Raw genomic sequence first — 23,136 nt, 5'->3', positions numbered from 1 at the left:
AGAGTAGAAGGGCAGAATCACCTCCCTTGACCCACTGGCCATGCTCCTTTGGATGCAGCCCAGTTCCCAGTTGACTTTCTGGGATGCAAGCACACATTGCCAGCTTATGTTGAGCTTCTTGTCAATCAACACCCCCAAGCCTCTCTTGTTAGGGCTGCTCTCAATCCATTCTCTTCCCTGTCTGTATTGGTGCTTGGGATTACTTCAACTCAGGTGCAGGACCTTGCACTTGGTCTTGTTGACCTTCATGAGCTTTTCCTTGACACACCTCTCAAGCCTATTCAAGTCCCTCTGGATGGCACTCCTTCCCTTCAGCATGCTGACTGGGCCACAAACCATCAGCAAATCTGTTAAGGGTGCACTCAACCCCACTGTCCATGTTGCCAAAAAAAAAGTTGAATGGCAATGGTCAAATACAACTTTGCGCTTGTCTCACATTCAGTACTCCTACATGTACATCTATCACAGCACTGCTCTTCATTCACCACTGTGTAGATACAGTTATGTTTCAACTCACACTAAGAAGCCCAAGAACAGAGGACACCTGACCTCTGTGCCTAAATCAAGGCTCTTTAGACACACATATTCAAGTCAACTTCATTTTACTGTAATGTTGCACAAAACAAGCTGCCCAAGAGTGTTTGGTGTATATCTGGAAGAAAAGATTTACTGCTGACAAAAAGACTAAAGGAAACCGAAGTGGTCCATGCAGTGTTTAAATTAACTGTGCATACATTATGCATTTCTTGATAATTTATGTCCACTTGTACACAAATGGAAATCTCAAGGATAAATATAGCTTGTGTATTAAAAAGACTACCCCTTTTTCCCAAAATCATTTACAGTTCCCACACTGAATGTGATATGTGGTAGAGCTTTTCAAGATTTCATCACTTTCTTTAATCAAAGAAAAGTTAACATTTGCACTCAGCTTTGTCACATCGATTAGATTTCTAACCAATTCAATGATAAGGAAATCCTTAAGTTCACAAAAACAAATCTATGGCAAGAAACCTCAGCAGCCTCTGAACACTAAGAGCCCTCAGCAAAACAAACCAACCTCACTTAGAAAAAGAAGATGCTGTTTGTTAACTTAAGTAATAAAATAATTTAAAAATATTTTTATGAAGTCTGGTGTGCTACAACAATGGCAAGCTCACCATTGATGCTATTAATTTTATACACTTGCTCTCAATACTCAGGTGAAGTCAGGATTGCTGCTGTGAAGGTGACAGTGTGACAGAGGTGTGGTTATCCCTTGCTTGGTTTAAGTGCCAAGAATGCTTTAAATCGGTCAGCCCTGAACTGGCAGTTGGACTAGATGACATTTGTTGGTCCCTTCCAATTGAAAAAGTTCTATTCTATTCTATTCTGTTCTATTCTATTCTATATTTCTGAATCTCATGAAAGTATGGAAACACAACTCTCTGCTTCTTTCTTTGTTATGACACACTGTTTAAAAATGCTTTTTGCAGTGGTATGGCATCCTTTCATTAAGCTACAAAAGTGGAGATGGAAACTACCAGCCTACTCCCTCACTTTGGAAGGCCATGACTATTAAGAAGGAATTTTGTCTTCTCATCTTATTTCTCCCTAAAAAGTCTCAGAGACCCTTCTGGTCGGAGAGACTTTTTATTCATCAAATCATTACTCTCATTTGAATCTGGACATACTGACACATGCATGACCATAGAAGGAACATAAATATTAAATTTTACATAATTTAAAACCTGCATCAACTATGTTGCCGATTTCCTGATAAAAGCACGTTTGGGAGGCAGTCCTTTAGGACTTGATGTAAAGGTCAAATGTTTGATTTCAGCCTAACAGGAAGCATCATTCCAAGTCTGCAGCTAATTGGCTAATCTCTAGGGGGTTACAGGCTCACTGAGCCCAGCATGGACTCACTAGAGCTTCCTTCCATTGAAACAAAAACAGCAAGGAAAAAAAAAAGATCACGGTAGGAAGTCTGTTTAACTGTCAAGGGCACAACATGAATCAAGGAAGCAATGGTTAAGCAAACTAGACTTCTGGTTTAATTGAACTGTTCAAGAAAAAAGAAATTTGGAGTGAGTTGCCATTGACATTTAAACTGTTATCCTTTCTTCTCTTTTTGTGCTGACTGGCTTCATTTGGCACTAAAATTGAGGTATGAAATTATCTTCTCATGGCTGCAAAGGACAGTCAACTGCATGTGAACTGGAAAATAGTTTGCACATCAAACTCCGCACTGGCCGAAGAGGAGATGCAAGAACCAAATCCCAGTTATCATGAAAATGGTCCAGGAATGGAAAATGTCTGAAAGGCATACACAGCCACACGATCCTTAAAGATCTGTGCTTTGTGATAATGATGATGAGCCAAAACCCAGAGACTACAGTGAAAGAATAACAGTAGTTTCACAATCCTGACATGATTACAGCAACTGTTGGTAGTTGCATAATTTGGAGTTCAGTTTTTCTCACTCTATATATGCTAGGTTTATGCAAAAGCACATCTATATACGTATAGGTAAATATATGTATGCATGGTTTTCTTCTGTTCTGCTTGTCATTCCCTCATCTTCTGACTAAGCACTTCCCTGAAACATAGAAACACTCAAAATGCATTTGCAGAAACAGAAAGCCTACTGCATTACTCTTGTTGATAACAATGTCTGTACTCTGACAGAAATATTTAGAAAAGTAGCACAGTGGCAGGCCTGTCATTTTTTAAGTGTCATCGTGGATTAATTTCTTTCTATACTGAATCAAAATTACCATTCCTTAACATTCTTTCAGAACTAAAAATAAATCGAACTGTGAAAAACTCCCAAATAGTTACCAGAAAATTCCATATTAGAAATGGATGGTGCCTCTTGTTAAATGAAATTTGTATTTTGACCACAGCCTGATGTATTGAAGCTTGTCTGTCAGCTTGGCCATACTGAACTAGCCCAAACTCTGTCTTCAGTCACTTATGTCTCAGAGGTGTTGTACACCAAGTGGTATGCCTGTCATACAGCCTGTGCCATGGTTTAACCCCATCAGGACACTAAGTACCACACAGCTTCTCACTTTGTGCATGTTCCTACCTGGTGGGTCTGGAAGAAGAGTCAGGGAAAGAAACCGTCTTGTGGGTTGAGATAAGAACAGATTAATAATAAAAGCAAAGTAATAATGATAATATTAATACTACTAGTTGTAAAATGAAAGGGAGAGGGGGAGAGACAGATAAAATCTAAAAAGAGTGATGCACGATACAATTGCTCACCACCTGTTGACTGATGCCCAGACCATCCTCAAGCCACAGTTGGTCCCTCTCCTGGGTACCAACCCCAGTTTATACATGGGCATGATGTGCTATGGTATGGAATATCCCTTTGGCCAGCTCAGATAAACTGTCTTGGCCATGCTCCCTCCTGGCTTATTGTGCACCTATTCACTGGCAGAGCATGAGAAAAGGAAAAATCCTTGATTTGGGGCAAGCACTACTTAAACATTAGTGTGTTATCAACTTTATTCTTGTACTAAATCCAAAACAAAGCACTGCACCTGGTACTAAGAAGGAAATAAACTCTATCTCAGTCAGAACCAGGACAAGTTTCTAACTTGTCAGATGAAGAACTGCTTTGCCAATTAAATATTCTTTCAACTTCCACACTATCCGTAGTCATCACTGACATACCTTTACTTGATTTAGGAATTTACAGCGCTATCATCTTTGGCAAGATCATGTGCATAGCTCATCCAGAAACAAGTGCCACTTTGTTTGAGCCACTTTTTCAAACATCATTGGTCACTGTTTAGCAGTGCTTTCCACCAAATCAAAATTCAATCCAATTTTTTTTCACAACTTTTAGAAACAGTTTGAAAAATATAATGTCATCTGTCTATTAACTGTCAAAAGATGACCAGAGACACAGCACTTTAGAGTACTCTTACACCATTAATATGACAATTAACTTTCACTTTCCTGTATTTACCTGTAACCATCTGAAAGATCAGTTCAGTCAGAGAACAATGGTAAACTCAAAACTTTATCACAATCTTACATTTTGCACAACACAATCAAGAAGCCCATTCTTAATTCAACAACATTAAGTGACTGTAGAATAAATCCACAATCCATTAATAAACATCCTCAGAAGATACAAAAAGACAGAATTGGATTAAAAATTTGGTTAACTGGAGAACAGTTCTTCAAGAAATTGAATAGTAAGTAGCTGGACACATTTTCCTCCAGCTTATCAGCTTGCATCATCCTGGTTTCCCAAAATTCATGGCAATTCAGCTTGTATCCTAGTTCACATCAATTCTACTTTAGAAAATGGACTGAAAAAAGTTATCATGTGTATTTAGTTAAACTGAAAAGATAATCAGTTGAACAATTTTGGTGATGAAAATGTTTACTTGCTTCTCCTAGTACAAATCTGGCCTGCTTCATCCATAATAGTCCAGCTTCAGTAAGTACAAAATTCACTTCTTGAAGGTAGGAACAGTAGAAAACTTCATGTTTCCTTTGGCTAATCTGTTCCATCACCTTTCTAACTCTGTTCAAGCCAGCTCAGCCACATTATCACAGTTTTCAGCAGTCACAGAATACCTCCTCTGTGCTACCCAACATTTTACCTATTTGTTCATCTGGCATTATCTAAACCCATACACGTTTTTTTTTTTTTGTTTGACTTGCAAAAGATATATTTGAAAAGTCAGTCCCAGAAGCTTGAGATAAAAACAAAAAAACCCACATCAATCCAACTTTCTTGTTTTCTGGAAAGTTTAACTAGGCTTACAGTGTCAGGTGGATGTATAAGTGAGAGAGATGCAATTTGACAAATCTTGCCTATAAATGACATTAGAGAGATAACTAAGTGAGAACTAAGTTGGACACAAAATATACTAAAGCTTTTTAAGCTGCTGAAAAAATCACACTTTTTATTTTTGCTACTTGTTAATTATTCCTAACATACCACATATTTTTAACTTGCATCTTCTTAATGCATTATAAAACTAGGTATAAAAAAGTTGCTCTAAAAATTAAAATATTAATATGCTGTAGAAATTGTCAGAACAAACGAGCACACATTCAAAGAGAAAAAATTATAACTGTTAAACATGTACAGTGACATGCAGTTATTTCACTTCTAATACCATTTTTATAGTCCTTCTGTTTTTGTTTTTTTTTATCATAAATTATTGATACTTGCTCCATAAAGTTTAACACTGTATATAAAGTTAGCAGCAATCCTAGCTTTAGGTCCTGATAGTGTTGCATGGCTGATGATTTCTCTCTAAGCATTTCAAATCTAAATGTAATTCAATACAAAAGAATGCATTCACTTTACAGGTAAGATTGGTCCTCTTGCTTATCTTGAGTTACCTCGTTGAAGCTACTCACTTGAGCATCCTACATCATCACTGGTAAAAGGCATATCTTCAGAAGGTAAGGAAACTCCCCTGTCTTAGTACAACCTGAAAAACCCTCCTTCTCCACTGACACACTCAGACACAGTATCTGAATTATAATTTTCGGGTTAGGTGAGAATAATTCCAACATAAAGAACCCACGGGCACACATACTTTTATATGTGCAGGCAAATGCATCTATGCTTAACAAAGACTGTGCTCATAGCCACATAAAACACAGCTGCCAAAAAAGTTACAAAAAACGTCTAGTTTACCAAACAGAATTCATGCACATGTATCTAGTCTTTTTTGTTCTTTTAAAACATGAAAAAAAGCTTTTCTCCAAGTAAACAGGGCAAAAAAAAATTCTGTCAACTTTAATAGGTAAAATATCCTTTCTTAAACAGGTAAAAAAAAGGTAGATTTGGTAAATTTTCTAAAACAAGAGCAATGAAACATAATCTGTAAAAGTGACTGCTTTATGGAAGGCAGATTACAGACTTCTACCTTGATTAGCATTTAAATAATTCCATAAAGAGCTTATAAATGCTGCAAAGAAACATACCTGGCATCAACCCAGAAGTATGGAATATCTTCTCCAGCATCGATTGACTTTCCTTGAATAACTCTTCTTTGGTTATTGGAAGATCTAGATGATCTCGAATAATCCCTGCTGCTTCTGGGGCTTGTCTACCTAGAACCAAGGATTTCACATCCCAGGTATAGCTCTTTCCATAACGCCTACAGATCTCGTCATACACTTTTGTATAGAGAATCTCAGTATCTGAAAAAAAAAAGAAAAAAAGAAATTTAAACCTATGTACAAACAAGTAGGCAGCTGGTCTTGCTAAGAGACCACATAAAAGATCAGAGCATGAACTGCCAGGAGCCAGAGGGCACGGAGGTGGAGCAGAGTGGATAAAATGCCTCCCTTTATTTGCAGGAGGGAACCAAGGCTCCTCCCATCACCTCAAAGCGACCCAGGTTTTTCAAACTGTCATTTCTGCATTAAGAAAATGTATCTTAGGGTCTCAACAAATAACTATCTGGATCTGCTCTTTCACCACCTTTCTTCACTATCCAAATTCGCAAGCAGTGTCTTTATTTAAGTACTCTATGCTTTTCATGGGGAAGGGAAGGGAAGGGAAGGGAAGGGAAGGGAAGGGAAGGGAAGGGAAGGGAAGGGAAGGGAAGGGAAGGGAAGGGAAGGGAAGGGAAGGGAAGGGAAGGGAAGGAAGGGAAGGGAAGGGAAGGGAAGGAAGGGAAGGGAAGGGAAGGGAAGGGAAGGGAAGGGAAGGGAAGGGAAGGGAAGGGAAGGGAAGGGAAGGGAAGGGAAGGAAATCTGGTACTTTAGGGGGATGCCATTACATATTCCATGTAAATTGAAAAAAGAAAAAAGATTTAATTATTTAAGAGTGTCTTTGAGAGGAAGCTTCTAAGTGTCTTCAAAGACATTATGGTCACTATTACAGAGCTGCTGGCACCATTCCATTTATAAGAGATTACTCAAGCAAAACACACTCAGCTGTATTTCCCGTGGATTTCAGACAAGATCAAACTTCAGACTGAATTTTGGCAGTGATACGATCAGCTTATATCTCAAAGGTGGTTTTAGGATTAAAGCTATTTTTTTAAATACAAACAAACAATTCATCCTTTCCTTCCCTCCTCCCCCTACAAATTTTTGAAAAAGAAGGTCTTTAACACTAAATTTAACACTAATATGGGGATGACATGTACTTTCAACACTTGTCTTCATTTCAGCAAAGATCTCAAACACTGTCTTTTCTACCAGAGTATTTACCTTTTTAGGAAGTCTCCTCTGTAAAGTCAGCTACTTCTGTTAACCTTTAATTTCCTTCTCATGCATGTCTCTGCCTTCTGTATCTCTAAAGATATGTCTATTATCATCATTTTAGAAATAAAAGGCAAAAGCAAGCAAAGAAACAAGTTGCTCTTATGAGATTTATTTACGGAAACTAGGGACTTCACTTATCAACATGTCCTTTGCCGAGTAAAATATTTTCAATGGAGATAATAAAATAGTGAAATTATTCATGTGGATATTGTGTCAATTTCTGAATTCATATTAGTTATGTAGGAGTGATTAAACGTTAAGCTTTAACAAAGATACTATGAAGAACACAGACTGAAGAAAGAAGCACAGAGCCCATGACTACAACAGACGCCAAGACCTTCCCTGAAGTCTGACAAACACTCCCTACTTCACCACAGTAATGTCATCCTGAGATCAGCAGATGAGTCTCATCTGAAAGCAAATGAGAAACACAGGGGCCATTTCACCATTGTGTGAACCCACAGCAGTGCAGAACAGATTCTCTGCCAGCTGTCAGAGTGCTCTAGTCCATGCCTCCTCCCAGTAACTAGAGGGGATATTGGGCCAAAAGATCAGATGAAGACCCAAAATACTCGTCTGGAATGTTTAACAGAGCACCAAGGGGTTCACAAACACCTCTTACCTTAAAAATAGAGGCAAAAAACCCTGTACTACTCTTTGTAAATGCTCCTCAAACACCTACACATAAGGGAAAAAAATACAAGGGATCTTGGATATCCCTCAAACACACATAAAGGTATCACAACAGAAACACAGACAAATGGGCTCTGAAAAGTGCTAAGCTGGCTGATACAAGAAAGGAGAAAAGAAAAGACAGCAATAACAAAAATTCCTCAATTTTGCTTGAAAATGCCAGCTGGTACTCTCTGCAAGCTAGGAATGTAAATTAAGAATACAATTTTTTTAAATTCTCAGCTCTCACTTGCCTTTTTTTTATAAACTAGTTTTTCTCCTGTATTTCAGACTCACCAGGTGAAGGACATAAAATTCTTAACCTAAGTTTAAATTTGAAACTGAAAATCAATCCTCATCCTATTAAATAGTACAAGATAAGCAGAATTAAAACAAAGCAAGGAAACAAAAAATTCTAGAATATGAAAATTTTCCAATGGGTCTCTACAATAATTACACGTTAATCTATTTGAACTGAAAGCCTCAACTTTATTGCTAAATATACTACTTTAATAGTGTCCTGCATTTTTAATATTACATAGCTGACTTGTGAATTAAATTTTATTTATTTTCCTTAAAAAAATCAACATGATTTTAATTTTCATGAGTAGATGACAAAAGCATGGATGTTGACATTTTACTTGCTGAAATAGATATGTTTCACTACAGCACACAAATAAAATCTGAAATTTGAGGAAAAAAATTATGTACACATACAGTGTAAAATCCAACTGGAATCTGAGAAGATTACTGCTGATAAAGCTGAATTTCTACATGCATGTATAACAGATAAGGACATGTTTCTTTTGATTGAAGACAAAAGAAGATCTATATGTTTCCCTAATAATGAAAGAGCATTACATGAATACTAAATAATGATATAACCTCAAGATTTCTTATTCGTATTGGAAAGGAGAAATCTCAAAAAAAAGGCAAGCTAGCTTTTTCACCATTGTAACAAGAAAGAAGCTACTCACAGTTCAAAGGATTGATCAGAGTCTAAATATATCAGTGAAGCATAATTTCATACTGCTATAAATCTATTATACAAAACAAACTATATCTAGCTCCCACACACAAATAAAACCCATTGATCAAATGACACAAGCAAGAAGAATTAGAAGTCCAACTCAAGTGCCTAATTACAAGCACCTACTGGTATTTACTCTGGTATGCCCAAGACACCCACACACATCTAACATTAAAAAGGTAATTTGGCCACGACTCACACTTCATGGCATAAGCAGCCAGATGACGCCCTACAGCATCCCAAGTGTTTCACACTGACACATTTCAGCAAGTGAATCCAGCCCCAGCTGCTAGCCTCCATCAGGAATACAAACTGAGAACACAACAGGACATATGTGGTAGTGGCCTGTTCTAATAACGGAAAGGAAAAGCAAGACGTTTTAGCTCCTGCAATTTTGAGTAAATGCATAAGTTTTCAAAATACTCTTTTTATCTTTAGCTCTCATCTCTTGAAATATCTTTTATGTGGACATTATCAGCACAATGTACTGTCCATCTGCTTGCTACATTTCACTGGGAATGAGTAATATTCATTCCCTAGTCACATATCATCTTCTAGTCATTTTTATAGTGACCCTTCTTCAATATAAAAGCATAGTCAGCTCCACTGGTGTTGTTTAGAGTGTGTAAAAGCCAGCCACAATAAATACAAATAAAGTGACCAAAATGACAGAGGCACTGGATCACTCAATTTGTGATCTGGCACAAAAATATGCTGACATGTATTCAGGAAGACCTGCAGGTCACTGGGAAACACACCACAGTGAATATATGGAGTGCATGATCTGCTTGAATCACTGCAGAATCACAATTAGATGTGCAGATCTACCTAGGCTGGGGGTACAGCAAACATCAAAACAGTATCTAAGCCTCATGTTTATCACTTACACATAAAAACAGCTTAAGACAGAAAATTGTAACTTCATGAATACAGAACTTAATTTTTGTAGAAGGTTATGCATCTTCTAACTGAATATTATGTTATTGTTATTCTAAAATAATCTCTAGTTTATCAAGTAGATGAGATTAGTGGGCATGAAACCTCCTTTTAGCCATTGCTCATCTTAATCACTAGTTTTGAGTTCTTTGTTTGAATAACCCATTTTTCTAAATAAACCATCTATAGCAGTCTTGTAGTTTGTGTCAAAAGGTCAGTTTTGCACTTCCCCATCAATATTCTTCCATTCACACTTTCATTACTATGAAAGCTAGTTTAAAAATGCATGACTGTGGTCACCTACGATGGCTAAAAGGAAAAAAAAAACCCAGCAGTTTTACAGCTGAACTCAAAACCACATACAGCAGCCCAGCAAAAGTAGGAATGATGAAGGCAGGCAACAGAAATTACCTTTTGCATAATAGCCTAACTGTTAAAGCACTAGCTCAGAAAACAAAACTCAGTCCTTCAATCCATCCTAAGGCCCTAAGGCTGTTTTTCTAACACACCCTGACATTTTTTATGCTATTATGTTACGTGCATATATACACTTGTATACAGATAAACAATTTATATGCTTGTACATATATATATATATATATATATAAAGCATACAGGCCTTTATTTTCATATATTTACTTTTATATGGTGTATGTATAGAACTGTGTTTTACAGGCAAAAGTGTCCTTTAAAGAATGAAACTCAGGATGAGTACTAGCCAATGAATACAAATCAACCTGGAGCCTCTTGACTTAAGGGCTCCTTAAAGGAATGTGGTTCAAAATGCTTTGCATTGAAAGTACACAAGGAAAAGGAATGTTCCATTCTTCACTGTATTCCCCCATTCCTCCCATGAACTTGTTTAGGAAGAAAAATGAAATCTAAACTTATCATCTTAGACATACCCACTTCACTGCCACAGGAGGAAATAAGCGCTGGTTTCACACATGCTCAAGTGAAACATTTGAGCCATGCCTAAATGTCAAGGCTGATGTACCCAACCAGGCAAACTGAACCTAAAGGCAGTCTAGACCACCAAACCAAGAGAAATGCTGCTGTCATATTCATGTCTTGTACCTTTCCACTCTCATACCAGTACCATTTAAATTCATCTTACTGCTCCCTGGAAGTTAAAGGAAGGTGAAGTATCTATTAAAATAAACATCAAGCACCAAATAATGGCTACTTCAAAATCATAAGCTACTTACAAAGAACAAGTTATTTAGTAAACCATTTTACAAGATTGATAAACCATAACTTCTAAAGACACAGGAAAAAAAATTGCTGAAAATTAAAATTACTGCTTCCAATTTAACTGAGTAATCATTTGTAAACCATTACATTTTTGATTAGCACTTAGAAAAACTCACTGAAAATATCCATTATTCATTTTAGTAAGGAGCAGGTATAAGACTGTTCTGGAGCTTTAATTTTTGCAAACCTACTTCTTATTTTCCCTTGTACCTGAATGCTAATATAAGTACACTCCAAGGTAGACAAACATGTTGCATTGTGATTACTAAGTCCAGAGAAACATGTTGCTACTGGCTAATTCAGTGCTGTCAGTCTGTTTGCCCTTCTCTGAGATCCTACCATGAATTCAAGTTACTGCTAACAGGTTTAAAAAGGAAGTAAATTTGATTCTCAAACAACAGCAGCTGCATGAGACTGTTCCCAAATGAGTATCATGTATTTCCCCCTGTGGGCTTATATTACTAGGAGAATTTTTCAACGGCAGCTACAGAGGAAGCCAATTTCTCATTTTATATGCAGAGAAACATGGTACTTCTATGGGGAGAGGAAGAAACTTCTGAACAAATTCAGAAGGCTTTTAGTTTACATTAATACAGCAGACATATCTTAATGCTATCTTGTATTCATATATACACCTTATCCTTCTTTTTTAATGCCACAGTGAAGTGAAAGAAATAGTTCACAAATAAAGCATGCAAACTTTTTCGATGTGGAGCTGTAAACAATACTCTGGCACCAATGCAAAACAACACATGAAAACGTAAAGAAAGTCTGTATTTCAATTCCAGAGCATGAGGGAATCAAACTTTGAAATATAAAGGCAATATACATGGCTTAATACAAAACATTCTAAAAATGTACTTATTAAGCATCAACTATGTGACAGCATCTCATTAGTTTAAAAATAGAAAAGCTATTGATTCATAGAAACTGCCTGATATGCTTTCTTAGGCTCTTAACCATTAAAGACAGAACTATGCAAACATCAGTTGATATGATGCCTGCAAAACCCTGTCTGTTGTGTGGAAATCTACAGTTTACAGAGACGCAGCTTCTTAAAATGTGTATGGGGAGACTCAAGTCAAGCAACAGCTACACTATCATTTACTATACCATGGAAATTTATACAAGCAATGTTCTCAACCAGAGGAGCAATTACCAGCTCTGAACACCCTATCAGCTTACAGCATATTCACAGGGAAGTTAGCCTTTCACCAAGGGGGTACCTCCTCTTCTCGAGATGTTGCTGAAAACATAGAGCAGCAGTCCAGTGGCCCAACAAATGCAAAACAAGGTTAAAAAAGTTGTTTTGAAATTAGATGCTCCAAGGCACTTGTGTAAAACCACGCCCCACAAGGTAGATGAAACTAGAAGGGTCACTGTGTTATCAAAGTCAGCAGAAGAATAGCTAATTGTATCTTCTTAATTAAGAGTCTGGTGAGTTGGGCCTGGTTGGGCCAGGTACTCAGCCAAGTCCCAAGCTACTCTGTTATTCTCCTCCTCCTCAGTTGGACAAGGGAATGAAAATATAACAAAAGATTCATGGGTTGAGATGAGGGCAGGGAGTGATGACCCACCAGTTACCATCACAGGCAAAACAGACACAATTTGGGGAAATTATATCTGAGCAGGGGAATAAGAAATAACACCAAATTTTAAAAAATCTTCCTTTACACCTGTCCCATCTTCCTGGGCTTAGCTTTAGTCCGAACTTCTCTACCTCCTCTCCTGCAGCAGCACAGGTGAAAGAGAAGGAGGGCTGTGGTCAGTTCATCGCGCATCTCTGCTGCTCCTTCCTCTGCAGGAGCAGGACTCCTCCAGCACCTGGAGCATGTCCTCCCCCTCCTTCTTCACCAACCTCGACGCCTGCAGGCCTGTTTCTCTCACATATTCTAGCTCTTCTGCCCTGGCTGCTGTTGTTCAGCAGGTGTTCTTCGCCTTCTTAAATCTGTTATCCCAGAAGTGCTTTCACTGTCACTAATGAGTTCAGCCTTGGCCAGAGGCAGGTCTTTCTTGGATCTGACTGGCATTGGCTCTGTCAGACATCAGGGAAGCTTCTGGCATCTTCTCACAGAAGCCATCCTTGTATCCCACCCTTCCACACAACTCTTCTGCTACCAAAACCTTGCCACACAAAGCCAAATACAAATACATACTTTCTCTGGGAAGAGCTATCTATAAGAAACATAACCTCCCTTAAACAGATATCCCAGAGCTGTTCTGTTTAACCCACAACCTAAAAGAGCAGAAATGGAAAAAAAAAAAAAGTTGTGAAAGGGGGAAAAGGGTCAGGAAACTTTATTTCTTCCTCAAAAAGAAACACAACATGAGGCCACAGGGAAAATTCTCTTCAGCACATCACAGGTCTCTCCATAATACCAATTTCCTTATTCTCAAAACACTTTCATCTTTCTAAGAATATATGCATATATTGTCAGAGATTATATATACATATATATATATATATATATATATATATATATATATATATAAAGACTTGATCAAGCTGCAAATTCAAGATGTTTGACTTTCAGTGCTACATGTTTCTAAATCACTTTCTGTAATACTGTCAAAAAGTCTGTTTCCTCAATAGTGGAAACATTTTAAAAGACAGAGTGACTTCAATAGGAAAAAAAAACACATTACATTTCTACTGTGGCTTTGGACAATGTTCTAAATTTAATGGTGGCAATGTGTCAAACATTACTACCACAGAGAAAGCATAGAGAACTACAGCTTAATAAAGACAATCTCTTCTGTCCACTCAAGAGTGCCTAAAAGTTTTGAGGTAAATCTGTTGATGGAGTGATTTCTCTGCAGTGATAACACGAAGAGCAGAAAACCAAGCATCATCAAATGGCTTGGTTTTCCAAGAGTGAGGACATTTCATCATGGCTGACTGTTGTAGGAAGCTGAATTGCTGCTAGCATAGTCCAGGGTAAGGAAGCAAAAAGGGCCTTTGCATAATATCCGCAGATGTTTATTCAGCCATGTGGTGAGATGTTCAAGTCCCAGATAGACACACAGGGAGGATCCAGCTTTCTCAAGTACAAAGACAAGGGCCAATCAGGGAAGGGGGGGGGCGTGGCTCTGGGACATAGGAACAGAGATCGGAATAGGGGAAGGAGCCAATGGGGTCTAACAGATTTTTGAGGGAAGCTTCTTGTGTCTCCCTACACCAGGGAATGCCCCCCCAGGGTCTCCACAGACTATCTACGTACAAGAGCAAAGTGACAGAAATACTGCAGAAGACCTGGTCACAATAATTCTTTAATAGTTGTATACCAGGCACTTCTTATACTAACTATAATAACTAAACTAACTAAAATACACAAAAAAGAATCAAATCTTTGAGATTCATGAGGCAAGTATGATACAGCGAACTGAAAATTATGTTTTATGAGCTGCAATGACTGTTTGTTTGATAACTGTAGAAGAAAATTCAAACCCATCATATAGATACCAATAAAAGGAACTTCCAACACAACATAACAGGGAACTTCCACAGAGGTGAGCCATAGGCTTCTCTGAAGATATGTGACCACAGCCCTCACCTCCCATGAGGGACTGAGGATCAGAATAGAGGGATAGTCTCACAGAATATTCAAAGGCCTCACACAACAGCAAGAGTTGTCCTGCCTCCAGACTCAGCAGTAAGCCAGAGGCAAGTTCCAACTGAGTCTTAGATCAAATACAGCCTGTAGCCCAGAGAAAGACTACCCTTCACGAATGATGGTCTTTTTTTTCCCCAACATCATTGGTAAAAGCACAGAAGTACTAGGAGAGTGCAATTTGCTTTAGAAGATCTTAAACTTGCTTAAGATTGTCAGAAATAATACTTGGCCATAGAAACTTTTAACTAAGCCCTCTTGAACCCAGTGAGAGATAGATATACAAACCATAGAATGGATTGGGTTGAAAGGGACCCTTCAAATACAACCTATTCCAATCTCCCTGACAGGAGCAGGGACACCTTTCACTAGATCAGGTTGCTCATAGCCCCATCCAACACACAATGCTTTCGTGTTTCTGAGCTAAAATACCATTTGTACTCCAGAACCTGAACCACAGGCTGGCAGATGCTGTGCACTGAGAACACCTCATATGGCAAAAAGAATGTCTATTCACAGGAAATCAGGCCAGTCACTCAAGTGCAGTCATACTCATCAGTACTAGGTCTTTGCAACAATATTCCCCAACAAACTGCCACTTACAGAGTTTAGTACACAATAACAGATTTTTAACAGCATTCGTTTTCTTCATGAGTATTTACACACTAATCCTCAGTCCTGGTGCTGAAGATCTGCATAGTTTTCCTCCCAGTATGTATCTGAAATTTTGCTGAAAAGCTTTAGCCTCTCTGATTACCTGCTTTAGTCTACCTAGTAATACTAGTATTTCGTAGTAGAAATTACTAGTATAATACTAGTATTACCTAGTAATACTAGAACTTTCACTGGTTATTTATTAATTCTAACTACAGTTCTACAGATAGAACTACAACTAGTTTAGTTATTATATAACTAAAAATAGACCGAGTTAACTTTCATTAACTGGAAAATCTTATCAGAATATTTTAAGTTCGCCTTCTGTCATGAAAATTATTGCCCAAAATTTCTACCTCCAATCATATAAAATCTCTACTTAATATGGTGGATGCAGATTGATTAGGAAGTCTGAAAAACAATAGCAAATAGCACCAACTACAGTTCAAGCAAGACATGGAAGAAACATTTCAAAATTAAATATCTGATGCAAAATACCTGTGAAAGGATTTCAAATCACCTCAGTTTGAAACCACCCCAGGGACATTCATCTGCAAAAAACTTCATCAACCTCTATGCTGCTGTAAGGATTTAAAAATTATGGTTGCCTGCCTGAAACACTGTTACCACTGAAGGACTTTGCCCATTGTGTCAAATTGTGTAAAGAAGCAAACGCTCATCTGCAACCACTGAAGGTGTCTACCCCAAATATGCCTGCATTGATTCCTGGAACTTGGACTGTAAATTAAGCCACCTGACAGGAACTTGAGAAAAGATAAAGGTGGTACTGTTGTCTAAATGTTATCTCAAACTAGAGGGAGGTAAAAAAAGCTGGGGGACAAGAATATATCACTGATTATGGACAAGGAAAACCAACTGAGCAACACTGCTATAATCAGCTCAGACTAAATCTGGCAGGGGGACATCAGAACCCACTGACTCAAGAAACCCCCTGACTCAAAACTCAGAAAGACTGGGCACGGGATTAATTAACATTAGAAGTGAGGGAATTATTTAACCAATAGAGTAAGAGAACTATGTACCAATGAACACCAATTCCTTTGTTTGCTAAAATGTATAAATAGTGAAAATTTTTCAACAACTTCAGGACCCTCACCACCAAGAAGCCCAGGGTGAAGAAGGACCAATGGGATGATGCTGGATCCATGGGTGGTGACAATATTCTGCTTAATCTGTCTGTCAGTCTGTCTGTCCCTCCCTCCTCTCTTTTTTTAATATTTCTACCTCACATTTTACTGTTAAACAAAACCCATACTATTGATTTGGGTGTATGATCCTGCTTGCACCTTAATTTGGATAGAGGCATCTCTCAATAATGAGATCTTAACAACTGCACACAATTATTTTATTGTAGTAGAAGTGACACAGACAACATTTAAAAGTTTGGCACATGTCAGGTACCTAAAGGCTGAAGTACTGGATCCAGCGCTCACTTTCAAGTAAAATATTTTAGCTTTTAAAGCTTTTCTGAGAGTGTCCCTTTCTTGGCAAAGAGGAGATGATCAAGAAACTTTTAACTCCCATGCTTGAGTCAAACTGACCTTGTATTATTTTAGCACATTATGAAAACTTTAAAGAAGCATAAGGTCTTTGAACATCAAAATGCATTTAACCTAAATACACTATCTCTTGTTTAAAATGGGAAAAATAATAAAACAGTATCAGAGATGTTTTATAAGAAGACATAAAACTTATATACAGTACAATCCTGAAAGAATACTGTAATTACAAAAAGGTTCAGAGAGAATCTCACTAACATGTCAGTGAACCCAATTCACATGAGGACTACAGGAGAAATGGAAACCTGGAAGGAGACTCTCTGATAGTAGCTATAAGGGTTATATTTTTAGGTATCTCAAAGGGGAGAGGCTGAATCTTCTTTTGCTAGAGAGTGGTTCTGGGCATAATGGAAATATTACCTTATGACTCTCTTTTGAGTGTGACAGCTTAGAGTTACAAGAAACACTGCTGTGTATCCTACAAAATGAAAAAAATGTGTTCAGAGACTCAAAGAGTGCAAGAAATTTCAGTCCATCATTTCATTCTTCCATATGAGTAATGCGATAAAAATAAAAAGAGATACTGAGAATTGGACTAGAAGTCATTCCACTTTCTTTCAATCCTGCCTCAGTTCTGTAAGCTGAGGTCAAAGTTGACATCTTGAGACACAAACAGCTTCACTCTCCAGTGGCTGAAATTTAATAAGCCTGACACAGGAGTTACTACGCTGGGGTGTTCTTAGTTTTATTGTAACATTGCTTGCAAAAGACAGACTGGGAATTTATATGCTCAATAAGCAGATAGAAGATATTTGTTTTTACTTTATTTACAAAAATAGCCTAAACTTCCTTCACTCTATCTAAAAAACAAAGAAGGAAAAAAATCCAGTACCCTTTCTCCCACAAAAGGAAAAGCGTCTGATTTATTTGCTGAATGCATTCAACTGAGCCAAGTCAGTTAATGACTTTTAGATAAAAAGTCCTATACTTTTTGACCCACTATGTTTTAAACTGTTGGAATACATCCTAGGCATATAGTTAGAGCTGCATAACCAGTTAAACAGGGTAACTTACATGTTTCCTAAATGTAAGGAAAAAATAACTATGAGGTGTACAAGTTCAATAATAATAGAACAGCTGGTCACCCAAAGACCTTTCTTGTCTGCAAGAGCTGCACACACTCTAGGCCACATCTTTCTAGCAACCTCTGGGTAGTATTTTCAAAGAGATTACAAATTTTGCACAAAAATGCAAACCTGGTAATCAACAAGTAGAAATACCTTTTTTTCCTTCTATTTTCTGAAAAGCAAATCTAACTATTTATAAAAGAATCCAATTATAGAACATTGCAATCAGAGAAAAGAGAACTACACACTGCTGACTACAGCTACTGTCTACACTTTCTAATACAAAGTGTTGCTTTAGTCATTGACCTTGTCATAAGCAAAGAGATTGGAGATTTTGTCCTTGTGTTGACACAGACCATGGTGGTATTGCTACAGCGCTGTCAGGCTCTCCTTATTTCTGTCATGAACTCATATTCTATACAACTTAAAAATTTTTCCACTAACAAATAAAATTGAAATTAAACAAAAAAAAAACCAAGCTGTTTTCTTTAGGAGAGGGATTTCTTCTTCTCAGTACTCTCTATCCTAATTATTAATTATACAAAACCTAGCATGTCTCTTGAGATTTTAACTCCCTACACTGGACTCACAGAGGAGCTTAAGTAGCTCTTGAACTGGAAATAGGAAGCATTTACACTGTCAGTACTAAAGCAATTAAATTGCATCATCATCATCATTATTCTGTGAAAAAATAATTTCTTTGGTAGTCTGAAATTGTTTCCAAGGCTCCACTATAGATAATTAAAGTGGGTAATACATTTTCCAGAATTAGACTGCCATTAAGTACAGTTATACAATAGCTGTAATCATAGATAATTGTAAATTATTTTTTTGAATATATGATTTATGCTTCTGGGTTTACATTATCAATACCACTTTCTTATGGATTGAAGGAAAGGATTGTTATATAAACAGAACTACAGTATATTGTAACCAATTCCTTTACTTTTACCCATGGAAAGTCCAGTACCTGTAAGGTACTCCATATTACACATTTGATATCCTACATCACCTAGGTAGGGCACTTTGTAACTAGTCATAATACAATCTTTCTGAATTATGTACTTATATGACGCTCTCCTCTAAGAAAAAGAATGGCATAAAGAACATGGGGTTTGGGAAAAGTTATTTATATGCACTATCAAATCAGCTGCCAAGTCAAGATGACTCAGATAACATGAGAATTTCAAGATGGTAGTGAGAATAATTTCTAGGAAAATCAGATCACATCTCAGGGTTTTTTTGTAGCCTAACAACTGAGAATTTTCTCTTGTTACTGTTAAATCCATATACTCATTATCTATCCTTTAAAACAAGCTGCAAAATAAAGGGGAATAGTTCATTTCTAATTTGGAAAAGACAAAGCCACGATAAACAGTAAACTAGGCAAAATGAACTCTGAATCAAACATTCCAAGGAATTAAATTTTGCAATACTCTAGAATTTGCAATCAACTGACACATAAAACATTTGACATTTTAGAACACACAAAACCAGAACAGCAACACTACTTCTTGCTCTTTACTGCTAGATACCTTCATCCATGAAAAACGAAAACATTTAAATTAAAAATGGTAAAAGGGTAAATATAATAAAAATATGATCTACAACAATAATAACAGTGAAAGTTATTAGGCAGCAGAATAGCAATTAGATAGACTACAATACCTTAGTGGCCCAAATACTTTCATTTTCCTGAGACATGTTCCCCATGAAACACTGTTTTTAATTTTTAAAGACTAGAAATTTATTACATTGTGATAAGCTCTTTATGGCTCCATCTCCCCTGAGCCATAAAGCAAAGAACACTTTGTTAGTCCAGTAATAATATAATGCTATAGAGAAGACTCAGTCCTAGCATGAAAAGATCCACCATTTCACATGGTGCAATTTTTTGTAATAATGATCTTGTAGCAGAATGCTGACTTTATCCAAGGTTATATCACTTTACAGGCATGCATGAGTATACTCTTCTGCCCTGGAGAGACAGGTCAAAGGAGGTTCCTATATGTAAATTACAAAACAAGCAAAGAAAAATATCTTTACCATAGAACAATTTATTCAAATGAAATATGTATCAGTATATTCATGCTCCGCCTTAAACCATTAATTTCTCATACTTCAAACCTTCTGATACACTATAATCCTATTTTTTCATTAAACACACATTATCTTTCACTTAATTCTTCTAGTACTAGTACGATTTTTTTCCTCTCGCTTAGAAATGTTCCCAAATGACCAGTACCAGTGTCAAACTCATAAAACATCCCAATCCAAAAAATATAATCCCGCTTATTACTGGTCAGTAATCAAATAAAGGTATATTCTATTACTTTGAATAGGTACTCTGTTTAAGCTTACATTGCATACAAAAGGAGCAATTAAAGCAGAAGATAATTTTGAAGACACAATGTTCCAAAAGATGCCCTGACATAAACAGGCTATTTTCTGTATACAGTGACACTGGTACTGTGGGAAAAGAACCTGAGTGAACTCATATTTATGCACAGCTGATAATCCATGCCCAGGGCTGAGCAGCCTGGCAGCAAAGCCAGTGAGTGCAGCACGTGCGAGCACAGGGCTGCTGCAAAGGGTTAGCACGAGCCCATCCTGTGGAGAGCAAAGGTGACACGGGGCCCTATTACAGCAGGTCAGAGAGCACACATTAATGAGCTGGAAAAATGAGACACTCTAACTCTGCCCATATTATATAATGACAAAGGTCATGAGCACATTCACATGGATGTTAGACAAAAAGACTGGACTGACAAATAGTAAGTAAAGTGGGCTTTCCTCTTAAATGCCTTGCATTACCCTGAGACAAGCTGCATGTGAAATTTATCCAAAAGAACCACACACAGGCAGAGGCAATCCAAAAACAAGCAGTAGAGAAAAAAGCAATGTTTGGAGTGCTAACCCATAAGTGGTGCCCTGTAAAGACTGAAGCATGGACTCGGACTGGGAGGGAATCTGAATTCTTTCTTCAAAAAAATGAGCTGGTTTTATACACTTTTTCAAGGCACAGCATTTCCTTACATGCTAATTTTCACAGCAACACTTTCTAAATGTCCTTCTATGGAGTGATCATGTGCTGCTCACCTGTCAGCTTCTGCCAGGCTCCTCTCTGTAGGGCTCTGCTGCGTGGTACCTCTTCCCCCGAGGTCAGGTGGAGACAGCCTCTCTGTGCCCCCCTGTGCTCCTTTGTGCCCCCCTGTGCACCTTTGTGCCATCATGGCATTTTATGGGCACGTGCCACAGCCTGTAACTCAGTTCTATCCTATCTCTTCCCACAGTGCCCAAATGAAATCATTCAAGAGCTAGAAATAAACTTGCTTCATGAGATACAGTCTATTAGTACTTATTTGATGACTTTTACAAAAATATGTCACATGTCATATGTCATACTTTTCTTCCTCTTTCTCTAAAGAGGGAGAGAAGTAAAGTAAGAATACATTTTAACAAGAAACCAGCTATTATACGTAACAATAGCTTGGAAAAGTACATGAGAACGAGCAATGTATGCTTAGATAAAAGTTTTTTCCAAAATGCAGCATCATATATACTACCAAACTACTACTGAATATGGTATTCATTATAAGAAAAATAAAAACATTATTAAAAGCTGCACAAGAACAGAAAGCATACATGGAGACTGCAACAATTGACACTGTCAACAGGTATGCAACCCTTCAAGAAACAAAATATTGCTTAAAAAAGAAAGTTCAAAAAAGTTTTCAGCCATCAAAACAAAAAAAAGAGCCACATATGATACATTCTTCACCAGTTATTGGAAGCAAAGGAAGCAAAAAACAGTGATTAAAAATAGAGGATGGTTTTCCCCTAGGTACGAAAAAAAATCTTGATGAAGGTTAACACTACCTCAACAAACCTTAGGTCAGAACAATGATTTTCTTATTATTATTATCAAAGGGGGTAAAAAGGAATAAGTCAAGGTCAGGAGCCTCTGAGAGAACCATTTTAAGACACAAAAATTTTGTTGGTTATATAATTCTCAGCAGTCTTGTGAAAGAAATTAGTATCAATACAAAGATGTACATAAACACATAATAGGAGCAGCAACAATCATTAGCAGTATCTACTTCATGCCAGAGATGTCCATAATGAATGCAATAAAGTTTGAGAGGAGAAGATTGGCTTAATTGCTTCTGTATTTTTAGTTAACATAGTTCCTGGTTTTAAAAAGAGCAATGATCATGGTGTGAAAATTGTAATCTCCATTAAGGTCTGTTGCCAATAAAAAAGAAAAAAAGTTAAAAATAATAGCAACCACAATCACCGTTCCTCTTCCTCCATTAGAAGTGTAAATGCCAGTATTCAAGAGCAGGATTGTGTCTCAGAGATAATATACCAGCCGAATTCAGAGACCAGAAACCGCCCTGTCCAAATTAAGATGTTCTGAAAAATTCCACTCTCAAGAGCTCAATTAGGCAACTCACAACAAGGCTACATGAATGAATTACAGCTACTCAGAACAAGAGCTGCAGAACTGAGTCCAAGATGGTACATAGTGTAACTATTGCCAGTATGTAGAATAATAAAACCAGGGTTGTTAATGTTTCTCTTCTTAAGTAAGAAGAAAATTGGAATACAGGAGCTAGAAATTGTGTTATTATAATGGAAAATTCTATGCACCTTTTCTTTGTGTGAAATTCTATTCCATTTATGACACCTTATTATTTACATTCAAAGCAAAATAATTGGAACTTTATAGACATGACAGTTTACGTATGCAACAAATCCTTATCATCTACAAACAGATTTGAAAATCCGCTTTTAGGCATAGGAAGAGACTAATTTTTATAAATGGTCTAACTGCTGTATGCACCTCTAAAATCACCAAACAGAACCTCTACATTCCCAGCATTTTCAAAACATACCTCTCGACTTACTACAGGCTCTCTATGCAATTGCAAGTGTGTAACAGTCAGAAAACAAAAGCCATATTATTGAAAGGGAAATTGGAAAACTCTCGGGATTAATTGTTTGGCATGTGGTTTCTCGGTTTTTGGGTTTATTTCTTACTTTATAACCAAATGTTCTGGGTCAGGGGCAACTCATAAATAAGC

The 23,136-nt window shown here is 37.2% G+C and overlaps 1 protein-coding gene across 1 annotated transcript in view; it reads right to left on the bottom strand.

Annotated features, from left to right (window-relative positions):
• The window catches only part of PUDP (pseudouridine 5'-phosphatase), a 64,129-nt gene that overhangs the window by 33,906 nt on the left and 7,087 nt on the right, over nucleotides 1-23,136 (bottom strand). The window contains exon 3 of the mRNA XM_030962984.1: nucleotides 5,953-6,171. Coding sequence (XP_030818844.1) covers nucleotides 5,953-6,171 — 219 coding nt within the window. The remainder of the gene's footprint in view (nucleotides 1-5,952; nucleotides 6,172-23,136) is intronic.

Source organism: Camarhynchus parvulus, chromosome 1, assembly GCF_901933205.1.
Source record: "Camarhynchus parvulus chromosome 1, STF_HiC, whole genome shotgun sequence".
Lineage (NCBI taxonomy): Eukaryota > Metazoa > Chordata > Aves > Passeriformes > Thraupidae > Camarhynchus > Camarhynchus parvulus.
The sequence above is the reverse complement of the archived record's forward strand: the minus strand, read 5'-3'. Positions and strand labels throughout refer to the sequence as shown.